Here is an 18,906-nt window from a genome sequence, read left to right on the forward strand (position 1 = left end):
ATTTGTAATAGCTTTTGCTAAATATAATAATTTTTAGTTCACTTTGTAGCTTTTTCTGGTAAATATGACCATTATGGGAGCATATTTACATATTCTTATGCATTTGTTAATATGATGAAGATTATAGAGATATGAGTGTGGCTGTGTTTATGTACTTGTAATTAAGGGACATTTTAAGGGTCACCACATTATTAAGACCAAGAGAGCCACATAAACCATAAATATAGATAAACAAATCTCGTCTCTCTGCTCCAGCTACTCAGGATTTTTTTTCTGCTGCTCTTTATAACAACCTTTCCTTGTTATTCCATGTGTTTCTTCAGAGATACACAGATGAATTTCTAACTAATGAAGATCCCTCACAGCCACTTATCCCACCACTGCAGCACTACTTGGAAAAACCCATAAACAGGATCCAGCAGTACCAGACAATAATTAAGGTAAAGAGATGTTGTTACAGGTTTATGTCCTGCTCTGTGCAGCTTGTGCAGAAAAGTATTTTATTTTTATTTCCTATTTCTTGGCTTCCTCCTGATGCAACTGCAGTTGAAAACTGCTTGAGCAAATAAGAGATTAATCATCACCAGTGGTGGTGTTCTCTAAATAGTTTTGTAAATGTAAATCCAGGCAGAGGTTCACATAACCCAACCCCATAATGCTCAGTGAACTTTAAATATATGTGAAAATATATGTATAGTATCATATATAACTACATGGATGACAGGTATGAATTTGCTTCAAACTCAGCAACGTCTATATCATACAAATAAGCAGTTCCCATATGTAAGATAATGACTTACCCCTTCTCTTCCTTATGTTTTATACTGATATTACAGTAGGATTAAATTCTTGATTTCTGAAATGAAATGCCCTATTCTGCCACTGTGAAATATTTTGTCTTTGAAGCTTGCATCTGTCCTACTGTCTTAGACCATAAGCAAACATTTCAGAGAAGCATTTTAAACGGTATTTTCATGGGAAGTAGCACTAGGATATTCAGGAAGAAAATAATCATGGGAAAATATTTATGTATTCTGGTGTTGTATAAATGAGCAGTTTGAATATTTTGAAGAACTTTCTACTTTTGAACACAGTCTTGCACACAAACACCAACATTTTAAGGGTCTCTTGGAGGAGCAAAGGCATTTTCCATTCCTTAATTTCTGAAAGAGAAGAACAGAAACAAATGTGGGAAGAGCAGGGGAAATGCCATTTCACTTTTTTTTCCAGCCTCTCTTTTTATTAATCTAATGTTGACTCAGCATGGCCACATGAATTCCTTGTCCTCTGGCACCGTGAGGGTAAGCAGAAGAGAAATGCAATGGATACATTTAGGATCACTTTGGAATTTTTAGTTTTCAACCACCAAAGCACATCTGGTGTTTGTTTCAACTTTATCTTTACTTAATATCAGCTGATGTAAGGAAAAGCCAGGCTGGTTAGTCTTTAAGACTGCAGAATACATAGGAAAGAAAAGACTTTGTTATCTAAGCAGTTTGTGGTGGAGAAAAGGGATAAAAATTGCTGAGATGAAAGATCCGGAGCAGACAACGAGAAACTCTTTGGCTCTGAAGGAACTGCTTTTTTTCTCTCTGATTGCCCACTAATATTTTCTTCATTCACCTACAGGAATTGATCCGAAACAAAGCCAGAAACAGCCAGAACTGCACTTTGCTGGAGCAGGCCTATGCCATTGTGTCTGCCCTCACCCGGAGAGCAGAGAACAATCTCCATGTCTCACTCATTGAGAATTATCCAGGGACCTTGGAAAGCCTTGGGGAACCCATCCGGCAGGTAACTGGAATTTCCCAGTTGCTGCTGCTTCTGTGTGTGCCTTCACCAGTTTCTAAGGAGCCTTAATTCTTAGAAGAAAATCCTTTAGAAATTATATCTTATTTCACTTATTGCTGTCCAGAAATTGGTGTTCTGGCTCCACTAAGGTATGAAACACTAGACAGAGCATGCATGCTGATGGAGTAATTCACACATAATGCAGTTATTTGCCTTTGTAACCTGCTCATCAAACAGGAATCAAATTATTCTGGGCCTCTACATGATCTAAAAAGGGTTTTAACTCATCCTCTCATATTGCTGGGAAACAGCACGGGGCAGCTCCTGGAGTTACTGGCATCAGCAGACCCATGTGCTCCTCCAGGTTCATCCCATGAACCAGGTGTATGACTTTTTAGATGACCCAGTTATTAGGACACTTCAGTCTAGGACTTCCAACACCCTCACTCAAATTCCTGTTTCTTTATGCATTTACTGTGTTATACCAGGCCAGTCATTTATTTTGTCTGTATCCACAGTTTTCCATGGGAATCACGGCGTGTGGCTGAGTGGAGTTGTAAGGCTAAATTACAGTGATTCTGTGGTGAGCGTTCCTCTCTCCACTTTGAGGCATCCAAAGTGTGTCCAGTCACACACCTCGAGTGTTTCCTTCTCCCTAGAGATGCCAGGGGAAACCCATGAGCTGTCACTAATTGAGCTGTGTCTGAAGCTATGTGAAATTAATACTTCCTGCTGTGGTGAAGGTGACAAAATCATCATATACAGTGTCTGTATAATACACAAATTAAATTTTTCCTTTAATATTTCCAAGAGTTTTTCTGCCTGACAAAGGCTCTCTATTTTTCTGGCACCAAATAATACCATTTAAATGAAGATGCAATGACAACCACTGGCTGTGCCTGTGTTGGATGGGTCACCTTTAGCATTAGAAACCATCTGCTGTGCTTTGATAAACCAGAGATACATCAGGGGACGATGCAACAGGAAACATTTCTTATCTGGGCACTGAAAAATGATGGTGAGACCTAACTGTGGTAATTATTCCAGATGTATCACTATGTGTTCTTCCTTCTTTTTCCTATCAGGGCCACTTCATTGTGTGGGAAGGAGCTCCAGGAGCTCGAATGGCATGGAAAGGACACAAAAGACATGTTTTCCTCTTCAAAAATTATATTGTGATCTGCAAGCCAAAGCGAGACACAAAGACTGACACCTACAGCTACATCTTCAAGAACATCATGAAGGTCTGATCATTTCATCCTCACATAAAGCATTTCTCTGTCAATTAGAGCTTCACTTTTATATCCAGCTTGGACATTCTTCTAATCCTTCTGAGCTATTCCTTTGCTTCAAAAAGTCTTTGAAGCAGAAGTAGAATCTACATTTATCCCAAAATATATTTTCTAAACCTCTCAGAAACATGACAGAATCCATCAGGGTGGACTTCCACCATGCAGCAAGGAAATTACAAGTACAGTCATTTATTTATCTCCATTGCCTCATTTAATTCACAACATAAATATATTATATTGATGTGGATTTTACTGTCTACAATATTTTCTTGCATTTGTAGATCTCTGGTTTTGGCAGTCTGTAATATTGGGAGTAAATTAGAAGGAATCTTATTTGTTAAATTCCACTGGGTTCCCTCTGTTGATTGTGTTGTTTCCAGACACGAATTCCTGTTCAGAAATGGAAAAATTCAGGGGATTTGACCCACTCATCTTCAGACATTAAGGAAAAAAACTGCCAGAAATTAAGCAAATAGTTTTCACAAGGCAGGAGATTCTCAACTCCAATAAAAACCAGCCAACCAACCAAAAAACCTATAGAGTTCTTGAGCAAGACCAGCCAGGACCTTCTGAAAGTCCTTATCTCTGTCCTCATCAGTATTTATAGGCAGATTTTCTTTTCCAAGCAAAATAAAATGGAAACTCTTCCATGCTTTGTCCAGAGACTGCCTGATCTCTGCTTTTTTCTGTGTTGCCTGGGCCCAGCCCTCCAAGAACAGTGCCACCCTTGGGATAACTTTTAATGCTGGCCATTGTTTCCCTGAAAAATCAATCCCAGGAAGATGTCTGGTTTGGTAACCAGAAAGTCAAATATAGCAAGGAAAATAACTCTCAGAGTAGCCCTGACTGCTGTTCAGCCAAAGCCACGTTGCGTTGCTCACGCGATCTGAAAAATCTTCGACGATTTTTCTTCAAAGTGCAAATGACCCCTTTTTGATGTTGGGAATTCCTAAGAACGCAGGATTTGTGGTGACTTTCTTGCCCTTTCTGTCACTCAGCTGAACAACATAGATGTGAACGACCTGGTGGAAGGGGACGACCGAGCCTTTGAGATCTGGCACGAGCGGGAGGACCTGGTGCGCAAATACCTCCTGCAGGCACGAACCGTCAACATCAAGAACTCCTGGGTGAAGGAGATCCTGGGCATCCAGCAGCGCATCAGCGAGCCCATCTGGAGTAAGTGTGCCACAAGACAGACCAAACCTCACTTATTTTTGGTTTGTTTTTTTCCTTGGATGGTCTTCTTGGTTAAGGAAATGATATAAAAGGGAGAGAAGCTGTTTATGGATTATTAAATGTGGGAAACAGGTCCAGGTTGGGGATTCTGCCCCTCTGCTCTGCTCTTGTGGGATCCCACCTGCAGTGCTCTGTCCAGCTGGGGAGTCTCCAGTACCAAACGGACAAGGAGCTGCTGCAGTGAGTCCAGACAGAAGAGGCCATGAAGGTAATCTGAGGGTTGAAACACCTCTCCTGGAGGAAAGGCAGGGAGGGTTGGGGTTGTACTCTGATCCAGAGTCCTACGAACCCCAGTGCAAATGACCCTGTGACTTCACTGGGTTCTGGACTCTTTACTCAACTCCTGGCTTACACTGCTCTATCTTTGCACCTGGGTTTGCTTTGGAATTTTGTCCGGTCCTTAAGGCTTCATCTTCCCCAGTGTCATTGGAGATTCCACCAATTTTCAATCCACAAAATCTATCAGCAGAGCTATTAGATCTTAATTTTCCAGACGTAAACTACAAATGGTGTCCACTATAGTGTAAGGATATTTGGCATCTTAAAAGCCATAACAGCATTAGATTTAGTCAATATACACTGAAAACAAGTCTGGGCACTTCATTTTTGTGCCTTTAGTGGGGTATTTTAGTGAGGTATCTAAATAATTTTGTATGGTTTCATATGGTAGCAGTGGGTTAAAATAAAAGTCACTTAATAAAGGAACAGGTTGCCCAAATTTGTGGCTTAACCTGGAAGTGTCCAAGGCTGGGCTGGATGGGGCTTGGAGCAGCCTAGGATAGTGGAAGGTGTCCCTGCCCATGGCAGCGGTTGGAATGCAATGATCTTTAAGATCTCTTCCAACCCAAACCACTCTATGACTCTGTGATTCAATGAAAGCACAGATTTTATTGTAAGGATACCAGCAGAGAGTTAGTTTGGATATCCAGGCTGCATTTTATTTGAGGAATTATCTTAACGGTGACAGATGTGTGGTGTCTGAATAATGGATGTGCTTATTAAATTCATGGTCTGAAGTAATTCCAGATCAGCAACAAATTCCTTTTTTCATGTGTTCTAACTTTTTAGCCACCAACAGACATTTTACAGACTGAATTTAGTCTCAGACAAGCAAGGAGAGCATGTCACCTATAAAATCATGAGCTCTAAAATTTCCCGCTCAGTTTTCCGTTCTGAACTGCACAGATGTGCAAAAATTATTCTAATTTCACTTAGCAGCAGCCATCCCATGGACAGAGCACCCTCCTCCAGACTAACATGTTTCCTCTGATGTTTCAGTACCTCCAGACTTTGAGGAAGAACTGGCAGACTGCACAGCTGAGCTGGGAGAGACAGTCAAGCTGGCCTGCAAGGTGACAGGAGCTCCCAAGCCATCCATCAGCTGGTACAAAGGTACGAGCAACAGGGCATGAAATGCACCCTACAAATGTGCTCCCTGACCATATTGCTGTGATAATTGGTCAGTGGGTAACCAAGAGCTGGTCCCCTAAAGATACTCAACTCTGGAGACTGTGTTTTTGGAGATTTTAGGTGTGCTTCTTCGGCTGGAAAAGCAGAATTATGACTGCACAGAATGTGCTCTGGGATAATTTCACTTTTAAATGAGCAGTGGTGATGTATGAGGTCCTTCAACAGTACTTTGCCCTGGATGATGCTTTATTGAGAGCTGGATGAAGAGCTGATTCCTCAAATATCAGTATCAGCTGCAATAACACAGCTCTCAGCCCTCTCAGGACGAAAAGCTGGATGAAATTCCAAAGCAGGAAACTCTTAGTAAGTTATTCTAAAATAAATAATTTCTCTTTCAGATGGAAAGCTCGTGGAGGTGGATCCCCACCACATTATAATAGAGGATCCTGATGGCTCCTGCACACTGATCTTGGACAACCTGACGGGGGCTGACACAGGACAGTACATGTGCTTTGCTTCCAGTCCTGCTGGGAATGCCAGCACCTTGGGAAAGATCCTTGTTCAAGGTAAAGTCCTGCACAGATGCAGTATTTTAAGGGTATATCACACCTTAAATTTGTACCAGCCCTGGTGTGACCAGCAGGACCAGGGCAGTGACCATCCCCTGTGCTGGCACTGCTGAGGCACCTCCACTCTTCGGGTCAGTTTTGAGACCACCATGACAAGAAGGACATTGAGGGGCTGGAGGGTGTCCAGGGAAGGGGATGGAGCTGGGAAAGGGGCTCAGCCTGGAGAAAAGGGGGATCAGGAGGGACCTTGTGGCTCTGCACAACTCCCTGACAGGAGGGGAGAGCTGGGGGGGATTTGGGATCTGCTCCAGGGAACAGGGACAGGAGGAGAGGGAACGGCATTGGGCTGGGCCAGAGGAGGTTTAGATTGGAGGATTTAAATTGGAGACTTAAATTAGGGAAGATTTCTCCACCAAAAGTGCTGTCAGCCACCAGAATAAACTTCTCAAGGCACTGGTGGAGTCACCGTCCCTGGAAGAGCTCAGAAATAAAAAATATTTAGATGTGGCACCTGCAGACATGGTTTACTGTTTGCCTTGGCAGTATTAATGGTTGGACTCCATGACCTCAGAGGTCTTTTTCAACCTAAATGATTCTATATTTTTATGATGCTACAAATAATAAGACATTCCTGAAGTTCTATACAACATATATTGGATAATATTAAAAAAAAAAAAGAAAGAAAAAAAATATTTACAGGTGCAGGCAACTGTTTTTAGGTTAAAAAAAAATTGGTCTAAAGTATCCTTTAGACCCAGTGAGAATTATCTGGTTGGACACATGCCCTTCCTATCTGTTCATATTTCCAGCTACCAGTCACATTTACCTTTGCTTTTTGCAGTGCCCCCACGGTTTGTGAACAAGGTCAGAAATGCTTATCTTGTTGAGGGTGAAGATGTCCAGTTCACCTGCACTGTGGAAGGAGCACCCAGGCCTCAGATCAGGTCAGTCCTACAAATCCCATGGGAAAAAAACCTGGTTTCCTATTTTGCATAGTCAAAAAAGTCATTTTGAGTTGTTGACAGTTTCTTTACTGTGTCTTCCATCTTAGCCCCATCCCAATGCTGGCTCTTCATGATCCAGACATTCCTGAGATTCTCAACAATTAATTCTAGCTAGAATTTGGAAAGAAATACCTACAGATAGACCGTGAGGAGGACTCTGTCCAATCTAAAGCCCTGGAAAATATTTTATCACTGTTTATCCTCCCTGCCTTACACCTGATTTGATTTTATCAGGTATTCAGACAAAGAGCTCAGCAAATCTTGTCTTATCATTTAAAGCCCTTTTCCTGCACCGACTGAGGCGATCTCTTGGGAGGAATCTCATGAACATGAGCAGTTTAATACCCAGGTGTGATTTACCCACCTGCAGCCCTCCCCTCCAGAATCCAAATATTTGTGTAAGGATTAACTCCTGAGCTGTTTGATGGATGGATCAGTGATCTTGAGGACCTCTTGATGCTGTATAACTTTTCCTGACTTATACTCCATGTTTTGCCACTCAGGTGGTACAAAGATGGGGTGCTGCTGAAGGACACCAGTAAATACCAGACTTTCAGTGAACCACGGAGTGGCATCGTAGTCCTGGTGGTCAAGAACCCTTCCAATGAAGACATGGGGCACTATGAATGTGAGGTAAGTTTGGAGAGATTTAAATATCTGTCATCTGAAATGATACAGGCAGGAGAATTCATTTTACTGGGAAAGACCCATGGCTGAGTAATTGCTCATAAAAATATTATAGAAAGTCAGGCTGAACTAGATCTGGAAGGTGAATGTCCAAAATTTCAGAATATTCTGATCTGACCATTTGTTAGTACAAGTGAGAATTTGATGGAGCTTGTTCTGGAGCTTAAACTCAGATCCAGATCTCTAGAGGAAACACTTAAAAAAATTGGGAGCATTCAGATGTGATATTTTGTTTCTGGACTTTCTTTAAATTATGACTAAGAAACCCTCCAGTGCCAAAAGAAAGAAATTAACTCTAAATAGAAGGATAAAGCATTGAAATCCCTGTTTTGTTTAGCAAGAATGCACGGAAGTAGCTGATGTAAGATATGTAAAATCAAATGCAAGATATTTTATGAAAATTAGTCATAGTCTATGCATTCTTTGTAATAAAACATTAATAAGTTCTGAGGGCTTGACAATAAAAGAAATTGGTCTTGGTTTATGAGATTAGCGTGGGTCAGCTGCTCCATGTCAAATGGTTCAGCTCACAGAAATATTTAGGAAGTTTGATATACTTTAAAGAATTCTACTGGCATTTTAGCAAAACCAGACTACCTTGCATTTGCCATTGACTAAGGTCCTAAGGCCCAGTATTCCCTTGGTTAAGTAAAACCCAGTAATTATTGGATGATGAACAAAAAAATAGTCCTCTTTAATGGCCACCTAAGTGTGTGTACAGCAGGAATCTGGGCCTGTTGGTAGAGACAGAGTTTCCCCAGGAGGAATTACCAGGCTGCAGAGCAAACAGCCAATAATTAAGTAAATAATAATTTAATAAATTGCTAGTAAGTAATTAAGTAAATAATTTTGCTGATGTGCTGTAAATTGTCTGAGTAATTTTTGGTAAAAGACCATGAACTCCATTGAGCAGAAAGCATCCCTTCAAACTCCAGCTTGGCACTGGGAGCTTGGCACACCTTCACCCATTTCTGTCAGCACTGAATTTTCAAGGGTAGCACAGGCACGGTTTTACCATGACAAAAAGGAAAGAAGAAAAAAAAAAAAGAAAAAAAAGAAACAAAAAGAAAAAAAATCTATGTTTCATTTGGCACTGCACCATTCTCTTCAGCTGGTGAACAGATTAGGGTCTGCCAAAAGTGGAGCAGAGCTTTACCACCACAGCGCCGCAGCCCTGACCCAGGAGAGGAGAGGAGACCAAGCCATCACCATTGAAGGTACGACCCTTGCCCAGCTCCGTACGTACACCAGCCCATTGCCCTAAAAAATGAGGATCCAGTATCTTCTGCCATCTTACCCATGTTGGTTGTCAGTGTCCCTGTATCTGTACGTGTTTTGGAGATGTGCATGGGCTCTGTGCCCATCATCATCTGTTGATTTCCAAGCCTGGCAAATCAACTTCATATAATGCTCGTGAATGCATTATATGGAAAACGGAGGAGCAAATGAAGGGTTTGTCACAGCAGTGTTAGTGAAAAAGAGAAATGCTATACATTGTTGGAGTACTTGATAATGTGTGTAGGCCTGGTAGAAATGTTACAGGGGTCACTAAGGAAAGGCAGAGGCATATTGGGTTTGTTCCTGAAATACCACTGGAGGACATTGGGACTGACTGGGAAAGCAGAACTGCTGTGAGCAATGATTAGTTCATCCATTATTTAGGACTGCCCAGGGATAGTCATAGAGTCTGTTCTTTCTTTTAGTGCCAGTTTCACTGGTAGGGCAATAAGAACTGATTTTACACCCATCCAAAACCACATCCTTTTCCACAGCTTTAATAGTCATTACTGCCTAAAGCTCCCTGCTTATCCCAGGGATTTCCCCACGGAGTGTGTTAGAGCTTGCTGTAAGCCCAGCACAGCCCAGTTTAAATCCATGGCTACATCTCCCTAGGGAGCATTTCCCGGCACAGGGAATTGGTTCTTTGTGCATCTTATAAGTGTCCTTGTGTGGCTGAGTGTGAAGCAGCCAGTCCTGTCTCTCTTGAATGGTTCCCAGTGGCAGCTCAGGAGATGATACAGCCAAGGGACCACCTCTAGTGGGTAAGGGACAGATTTGGAGGCCAAGAGAGAGGACTGGGATAGGCACAGGCCTTTCCATGCCAGCAAAACTTGCTTTCAGTGGCCTCTCCCAGATGAGGTTGGTGGAGACACGGTCAACAAAACCAGAGTTTTGCCAACAGCTCTAGGACCTTCTTTCCTCAACTTTGGTGTTTCCACACTGTCTTGTGATAATGACAGGAGTTCAAGTGCATGCTGGAAAGGGCATAATTGACATTATCAGTGTCTGATAAGAGGCAGTGTTCTGACTCGTGGAGCTGCTGGGTAGAAAATGCTGGAGTCTGGAAAAATATTCAGGGATAAATGATCCTCTACTCCTATTTTTTCATCATTTCCTCCAGTCCTCTGCTGTTGGCCCTGTTTGAGACAGGACCCTGGTCTGGATGGATCTTTGAGCCAGCCCTCTGCAGACACAAAAGTTGTACTGATGCATTAAGAGGATTCATCCTCTTCATAAATTATTAAGATTAGCATCCTGATCTATGAACATTCTTGACTTCATTTTAAGCGTGTTTTCCTTTTAGTTCTTTCCCAGAGTCCCATCAAAAAGCATTACAGGGAGGATGGTGTAAGTGTAGAAACACTGTAGTTTTTCCAGCCAAATAAACCTTCATGTACTTGAATTCTTTGTCTTTTCTATGCCCCAAAGAGAGAAAAATAAGTTGTGTGCAGAACGTGGAGGAACACAAATAAATCCCTGTCAGGTTGGTGTATCTTGATGAAGTCTCCTTCAGACAGATGTTATAAAAGCAAATAAAGGTTGTATAAAATGTTAGGAGCATTTTCAATTCTGGGGGTTGCATATGTGTATGCTCAGCCCCAAATTTCTCATCTGCTCTTATTCCTGTAACCATATTAAAAAAAAAAAAAAAAAAAGGGGGTGAGCTTGGTTTCAGAAATACAATTGAAGTTTGCCTGGAAGCTTCAGAAATGTCACGAAACAGGTTTGTTCTGTGATGTGCAGTTGCTTGCACTCGGGAATAGGGAAGAAAATAGATCCCTGAGTCACCTCCAGGGAGAAACAGAGGGAGAGCTGCTTCAGGCCAGTGGAGAAAATAGGATCATCCATGGAGCAAGAGGATTGTTGTGAGCAGAATTGCACCAGGGATGAATTTGGCATAATGCACTTGGCCGAGGAGGGAATTCGTTGCTTTCTTGAGAATCAATAACCAGCCTTGATCTGCCTGGGGAAAAATCATACTCATCTGGCAAGGAACTGAAGGACAGGTGGATCTCATGAAGGCTATCTCTTTCCATCCTCACAATCCTTCCTATTCGTGAAAATGGGATTACTTGTAACTTCACCAAGAGGACAACATTACTGCTCTCACAACAGGAAATAGATACCGTGTCTGCTTCCTGACTCAGCTGCACCCTGGGTCTGAGTTTTACCTGATTTATCTCTGTTCCTGTGAAATGTCCTTTGTCTGAGTTTCATGAGGCACCCAAGGGGCAATTATTTTAGTTTTTATCCTCCTGCCTTTCTGTACTGTTTATTCTGCTGAACCAGACCCATGGTTTGGGATACCATTAGTCCAGTGGTTTATGAGCCCTGACCTGCAGCTGGTCCACAGTCCAAGACCATGAGTATCAAAACCAAAAGTCTTTGGCTTAAGTTCACACTATGGGAGTTTGCAGGTCCCTTGGATGGACCAAATCCAAAACAGATGGAAACCACTGGACTAATGGATCCTCTGTGAGCTGAGATCTGCCTTCAGCCACACCTGGTCACTGCACTGAAGTCAATGGAGGGTTGCTTAAAAAAAAAATCCTCTTTCTGTGAATATTGGAAGAATCTGAGACACCTTTTTAAAAGTGTAGCTGAAAGAAGATCCTTCTCTTTGACTTCCAGTTGACTGTGTCTGCTTTGCACCTTGCTGCCTAACCTGCACATGGCACACCTGGGCTGATGTGCTCTGGCATGTTCTAGTGTGATTTATCCATCCAGGCTCACTAACTCGATTATTTGTTATGAAAAGCAAAGCCCAGTGCCTTGGAAAGGTGTTGCGTTTCCATACGGGTGGGCAGGTCAGCACCTGGAATGAGACAGTCAAGACAAGGAGAGGAGTCAGGTATACAGGGGTGAAGACAAAGCCATAAATAAAAATACCCAAGGCAGCTACAGGCAGGCAACAATAATTCCTTCACAGCTTTGCCTTAGATTTCATGCAGAGCCTTGGGCAGGATCTTCAGTTGCCTTGTAGCAGCCACTTAAAACTCAGCAAAATACGTTGAAATTGTTACAAGGAAGATTTAAAACACAGAGGAGCATTAGATCTCTCAGTGTTACTGAAGAAATAGGGCACAGGAGTTTTCCCCTGAACATTTGGACATTCCCTGATTAGGGTGATGATTAGGGTGTTTACCTCATTATTTTTATTCTCTTATCACCATGATTCAGTCTCATTTTTGGCCAGGTCACAGAGCTTTCAGTGCAAATTCAGGAGAGTCCCATATGCCTTTGCAGCCATGTCAGTCACTGCAGGAGTGGAGCTTTTTGGTTGTTTGGGTTTGGGGTTTTTTGTTTGTTTGTTTATTTAGGTTTTGGTGGGGTATTTTTGAGCAACACCTCAAAACACATGCATTTCACTCATATAATTAGAAAACTCTTATATCCATGAGTTGAGCCACCAACCCTGGAGGGATTTCAAAGACCTGTGGATGTGGCACTTAGGGACAGGGTTTAGTGGTGAAGGTGGCAGTGCTGGCTTAGCAGCTGGATTCAGCCATTTTAAGGGTCTTTTCCAACCTCAGTGATTGCATGAATTGCTCATTTTAGGATTAGTTTTAGCAGCTCTTGTCAGGTTTTGCAGATTAGTCTCCAAAGTGTAGCAGCAGGAGGTGAAAACAGAAGAGTGATCCTCTGCGTGAACTGGGCAGCAAAAATTGGTTTAAGCTTCTGTGAGTGGAGAAAAGAGACTTAAAATTTGTAAAAAAGCCCATAAATAACCTTCCATCCACTCAGAGCAAGGAGAACTCACTTATCCTCAGTGTTCCATCACTTGTAAGCCAATGTTTTAATCTATTAACCAAAGAGATGTCTGGTCCTATAAAAGCACTGGCTGTCCCTAATGCTTACAGCTTTTAACCTGCTTATCAGGGGCTCCTGCTTTGCAAAGCTGTTTGCCTAAAATGCTCTTGAAAAGTTGAAATGATAAATCTGGTGCTAAAAGTGGATGCAGAATATTTTCCTCTCGGGGAAAAAAACAACAGGAAAAAACAAACAAACAAACAAACAAACAAAAAACCAAAAATAAAAGAAACCCAAATTCTCTCATCCTACTTTCGTGTGGTTCTATCCTTCAATATAGGATTGCTCAAATCCTCCCTCACAGCTCGGACAGCACATATAAAATTTATTAAATGCCATTTTCAGTTTTCTCATCCCAGGCCTGCTGAACTTTTGAATATTTGACATCCATTACAAATAGAAATATCACAATTGGTGTCATTTGGGAGGAATGCAAGAACAGACATTAATAGAGCAACCATTAAAGAGACTTTTTTCTTACAGACATTGTGAGATTTCATTAAATTTATTCAACTATTTAGTTTATATTACTTAATTCTCATCTAAATGCACTTGCTGCTAAAAGAGTTGTAGAAAACACCTTTTTTTCAGGTGGTAATCCAATTAGTTCAAACATTTCCATCAGACCATCAGTATTTTTACTCATATACTCTCTGCCTATCGATTAATCTCATAATACTGTTTAATGAGATGTTCTAAAAGTTATTCAAAAATTGCAGAATAGTGATTTTAAAAGTCAGTGAAGATCTCTAACCTGAGTGTAGTAAATGATCTGAGCACTCAGATCATCTGCCATCAGTGTATTAGTATCATTCCACCATTTAAAACAAGGTGTGAGTCATTAAAAAATATATAAATTAAGGATAGGTGAATGGTTTCATTGTAATTGTGTCCAGGGATAAATATTGAATTTTAAGTAAAAATCGAAAATAATTTTGCTTTTTACTTACCCAGTTAGTGGAAACTCAAACTTCCAAATAGATTTTGTTTAAGCTCACCCAGTTCTGCAGTAACTCCTTTGAATCTCTGGGAAATTATTCCAGATTTTCACAGGCATAAACAAGACAAGGCTCTGCAAAAGAAACACGAGCTCTAGGTGAGATACTAACATCAGTATTTGCACAAAATTATTTTTCATTGTGGTCAAATTCGTGTTTTTGCCTGAGGCAGGGAAGAGCCCTTGGAAGTGAAGCGGAAGGAAAATTAGGTTAAAGTATTCCATTTAATATTGTAAATGTATTTTTAATTTTCAGTCAATGCAGGTTTGGGGGCACCGTTGAAAACATGAGCACTAATCATCAGTTATTTAACAAATAATACAGACACTCCAAATTCCCCAGGCAAGAACTGCTGGTGATTTTATAGATATTTTTAAGTAGCAGTTCACTTAAATTGCACTGACTGAAAATTACCAGAGCTTATTTATTATAGGCTGGCTGGAAAATTGAAAACCTGGAGATTAAATTATGGGGTTTTCTAAGATGATTATGAGTTTATTCAATAAAAAGTGGGGCTTGCTGATGTTTCTTTTCCTAGATCTCAAATAGGTTCAGCAGTTCAGAGTGCCTCAAAGCAGTGTGGTTCAAAGAGTGCCTTAATTTTATTCCAGTGGATAGGATGGAAAACCTGCTGAAAATCTCACTTAGTTCTTCAAATGGTATCTTTCTGCTTTTTAAAAATACCAGTTTTAGGAAATACTTGGAACACCATGAAATCATAACTTTTGATCTTGATATGCATCAACAGCTTCCAGTTGGTTATGGGAGAAGGGTCAGGAAAAATTGCAAATTAGAGCAAAAAAAAAAGAGATGGAGCAGACCCAGTGCTCTCCTGGGTTTCCTAGGATCTGGATTTTTTTTTTTTAACGCTGATTTTTATCTACTGATGATAATGATATTTGTTTTCACATTTATCAGCTTGGATTTTGCATCCAGTCCACAAAATTTGGCCACAATCCAGGGTTTGGGGGATCTCTTTTTTAATAGGAAGTGAAATCACAGTTTAAAGAATTTCAGCTCCCCAGGATTTTCCAGATTCAGGCATTTTCAGGTTTCTGACACCATCACTACCATATTATAGGATAAAGAAAAATTAAATAAGGACCTTGTTTTCTATCTTTGGCCTACCAAACAAAAATGGTAGAACAGTTTTTGCCAAATCTTTCACCACAAAATGTTTAATTTCAAACCTAAACATTCAGAGCATTCCGGATTCTTGTTCCTGGTCAGAAACACTAAGGATGATGCTGGAAATAACCACAGAAAGCATGGATGGGATGGTACAGTTGGTTGTTTTTCACTCCAGTTTATGTTGATGAACTGAGCAAAGATAATTTAATCATTTCAGCTTTTGCCTTTCTTTAACCCCATGCTGTTCATACTGTTCTCTTTGTAGTCACTGAACAAGAGACTAAAGTGCCCAAGAAAACCATCATCATGTAAGTGCTGATTTTTTTTTTTTTTTTTGGTAACATTTGTGATTTCTTTGCCTTGCTGCCTCTGCATGATCCAATAATAAGCTTGTGTTCATTGCAAGTGTGTTCATTCCCATCCCACCAGATCCCACGGAACTCTGTGCCCTGTGAAGTGACCACCTTAAAAAATGTCCTTTTGTTCTTTTCCAAAAAATAGCAGCACTGGTGTTAGACACAGCCTGGGGCATTTATTTTGTGATATTGCACAGGAAAAATATTCCCCCCAAAGCTGACAGAGTTGCACAAGAGTTCAAGAAGATAGAGTCTGACTCTCAGTGTTTAAAATATCTGTCTACCTGAAAATATCTAAAATTTTAACAAATATCTCAGAGATTAGAGTGATTTCTTCTGGCTTTATTTTAAGTTTCTCAGGAAAGCCTTGTATGATGAAGCAGAAGGAAGATGAATACTTTTATCCCCTATTTATATATTTCTAATATTTCTAATTGTCCTGATGACTTGGGCTTTTTAGACACTTTGAGCCTGGTTTATACTGGATGCCTAAAAAATACAAAGTGTAGTTAGTGCACAAAGCAGTATTTTCTCAGTCATACACAGCCTAGAAGCCAAGCAGCCATTAAAATCTTTATTTATCTTCTTAAGTACCATAGAGAAATACATAATAAAATTGTTTCATGTGCTGGAAGGGGGACACTGGCCCGTGACAGGATTTCAGAGCAGCTGCAAGGCACTCCAACCATGTCCTGAGGTTATGCAGTGGATATTTTGGGAAAATGCCTTCCCTCAATACCTGCACTATTACTAAAATCAGCCCTTGACTTGGACATGAGACTTAAGTGGATGTATTTTATTTTTGCTGGACATAAAATTGCAACTAAAGAGTGGTTAAGAGTTGCTTACCTTTTATGGTTTTCTGTGAGGATTATTCCTTTAGATCCATCCACTTGGCCCTTTTGGAGGCAGTGGTTTATAAGTTGTCCCCCCTCCCAGAAACTGTACATAAACTCAGTTACATTTCCAGCCACTAGACCTTTTTCACCCTCCAAAAACCAGAAAATAAAGTATTTTTACCTGTACTGCCTCAAGGACCAGGATTCAGACTGGGGCAAGTGAACAGAGAGTTATCTTTTTATATCTTCTTCAGAAATATCCCGAGAAAGTAGTGAGCGGGAGGGAATCTCAGAGCCAGACCACATCTAAAACTTGGTAAATCTCATTTATCCTCATCTCTGTGCCTGCATCTGCAGCAGCACTAATACTGGTGGGTTAAATAATATTCACTGATACAAAATACCATCGGTTAAGCTGATTTCTAAATTTCTGAGATCTAAATTCCATAGGCTGTTGCTCTGGACATCTCTACAGGGGATTCCTAAATCAAGGGCTGCAGCCTCAAAGGTGTTTGGTAAATTTAGGAGTAGGATCTCAGGCAGAAATTCCCCTCCTTTTGTGGCCATGCACTTTAAATTAGAATGGACCTCAGTTGAAATTGGGATAGTGATGGAGGAAAGCTTGGGAATAATTCTGTAAGGGCAGATTCCAACTCTTCAGTTTCCAAATCTGTAGCAAGCTGATGAGTAGAAGCAGCTTTAAAACTAGTGGCAGAAAATAAGAGATAATTGAGAGATGGGATTGAACAATGTCCCTAAATGCAAATCCCAGACCCCCAAAGAACCTATTTATCTTTGCAACACAGATCAAAGTCTACTGCAAGCAGCCAAGGATTCATTGTCATCTGAAACTATTTAGCTTTGTGTCATTCAGGAAGTCACCATGGCCAGTAGGAAGGCTCTGCACACACCTTGAAGGGCTATAGGAAAACTTCAGAAAACTTAGGGAAAAGAGTAGAGCAGTGAGAAGAGAGGGTGCTCTGCAAGGAAATAAATCTCCTTGTAGCTGACCCAGTCCTGGACTCCACCACGTCCTCAATGGGAGAGATTGATGGTGGAAACAAATGCGAACTCCAGATGAGAAGGAAGTACAAGTTGTCAAAAATAAGAGCAGAAGATGAGAAAAGTTGCAATAAACCCAGGAGGATTACTCTTCCTTGATGGCTAAAAATGGGTTCTCCATTCTCAAGGGTAAAAATCAGAGCAGAGATGTCTGAAGAGCAGAGGGGGTGACCTTCAGCCCCACGTGGCTGTGACTGGAGAATGGTGAGGAGAAAGAGAGGAATTAAAAAGTGGCTGTCTCCATTCTTAATCTCAGTCCAGTCCACTGTTTGATCCTTCAGTTAATTCTTTGGTTTTAACCTCATTCCTTGCAGTTAGGGACAGAATCTCAACACAGAAACAAAATTAGCTTTTCCTGTGATTTCCACTGGAGCAGATGTGGAGCATTGGCTTCCTTGTGCTTGCCAGGAAAACACTGGCAGAAATGTATTTACCTGAAAGTTTTTCCATGTAAGAAACACCACAGAAAAACCTGCAGGAAAAGATGCATGCTAAGTATATAAATTAACAGCACTGAAGCCTGGGTTTTGGCCTTGGGATAGAAGGGACCTTTAAAGATAATCTAGTCCCACCCCTTGCTGTGAGCAGGGACAATTTCATCTCCATCAGGCTCCTCAGAGCCCTGTTCAGCCTGACCTTGAATGTTTCCAGGGATGAGGCATCTACCACCGGCCCAACTTCAGTCAAAAAAATCGAAAGTAAAGCCAGCAGAAATATGCTGAGAAGTCATAATTATGCATCCCAATTTGGCTTGGTATTCCTGTGTCTGTTGAAGGTACTAGGATCAGGCTGTGCCTGCACTAATGGTATTATGAAAAGTAAAAACAAATTCATTTTGGCATAGATGATTTGTGCAGCAGATGTTCTAACTTTCTGTTCCTGGTCGTCTCCACATTTTAAGGGTTAATCCCTTTTAATGTAACTGTTCTGCACGTGGAAATTCAGATCTCTGGTCTCAAAAGAGGCTGTAACAAAAAAAAAAAAAAAAAGAGAGAGAGATGTTAGATTAATTAAATATTATTAAGAAGATGCTGACCCTACTGCAATAAAGGGCATTTAGCCATTGAGGTGGATGGAATTAGGATTTTAGCCAAGGATACTCAGGAAAAGGTTGAAGTCTTTGAGTGTTTAAAATCTGGGAGGGTCTGAAGTAGCACAGTAGGTGATGAACACAAGCACATGAAATACAGCAGCACCCAGCAGAGCATCTCTCAGCTGGTCGTGTGTTCACACCCGTGGAGGTTCATAGAACTGAGGTTTTCTCTGGGAAAAGGGCACTGGGGTTTTTCCAGGATCAGGAAGTGGAGACGGGCATGTGGGTGCGTGCACTGCGTGTGTGTCCCTCCCAAAATGACCCAAAAGCTGAAATGCTCACCCAAACTAACACCGTGCGGCGCCTTGGCCAACCACAGCATGTGCTGGTGGAGTGTGGCTCCCCAA

At 41.1% G+C, this 18,906-nt stretch overlaps 1 protein-coding gene across 1 annotated transcript in view; it reads left to right on the top strand.

Moving 5' to 3' along the window:
• OBSCN (obscurin, cytoskeletal calmodulin and titin-interacting RhoGEF) overlaps window positions 1-18,906 on the top strand; it is a 163,809-nt gene that overhangs the window by 112,831 nt on the left and 32,072 nt on the right. The window contains 9 exon segments of the mRNA XM_062505854.1: window positions 324-440; window positions 1,630-1,794; window positions 2,877-3,035; window positions 4,082-4,259; window positions 5,598-5,711; window positions 6,128-6,295; window positions 7,140-7,242; window positions 7,806-7,935; window positions 9,101-9,206. Coding sequence (XP_062361838.1) covers window positions 324-440; window positions 1,630-1,794; window positions 2,877-3,035; window positions 4,082-4,259; window positions 5,598-5,711; window positions 6,128-6,295; window positions 7,140-7,242; window positions 7,806-7,935; window positions 9,101-9,206 — 1,240 coding nt within the window.

The sequence above is a fragment of the Cinclus cinclus genome, chromosome 1 (genome assembly GCF_963662255.1).
Source record: "Cinclus cinclus chromosome 1, bCinCin1.1, whole genome shotgun sequence".
In the NCBI taxonomy this organism is placed as follows: domain Eukaryota; kingdom Metazoa; phylum Chordata; class Aves; order Passeriformes; family Cinclidae; genus Cinclus; species Cinclus cinclus.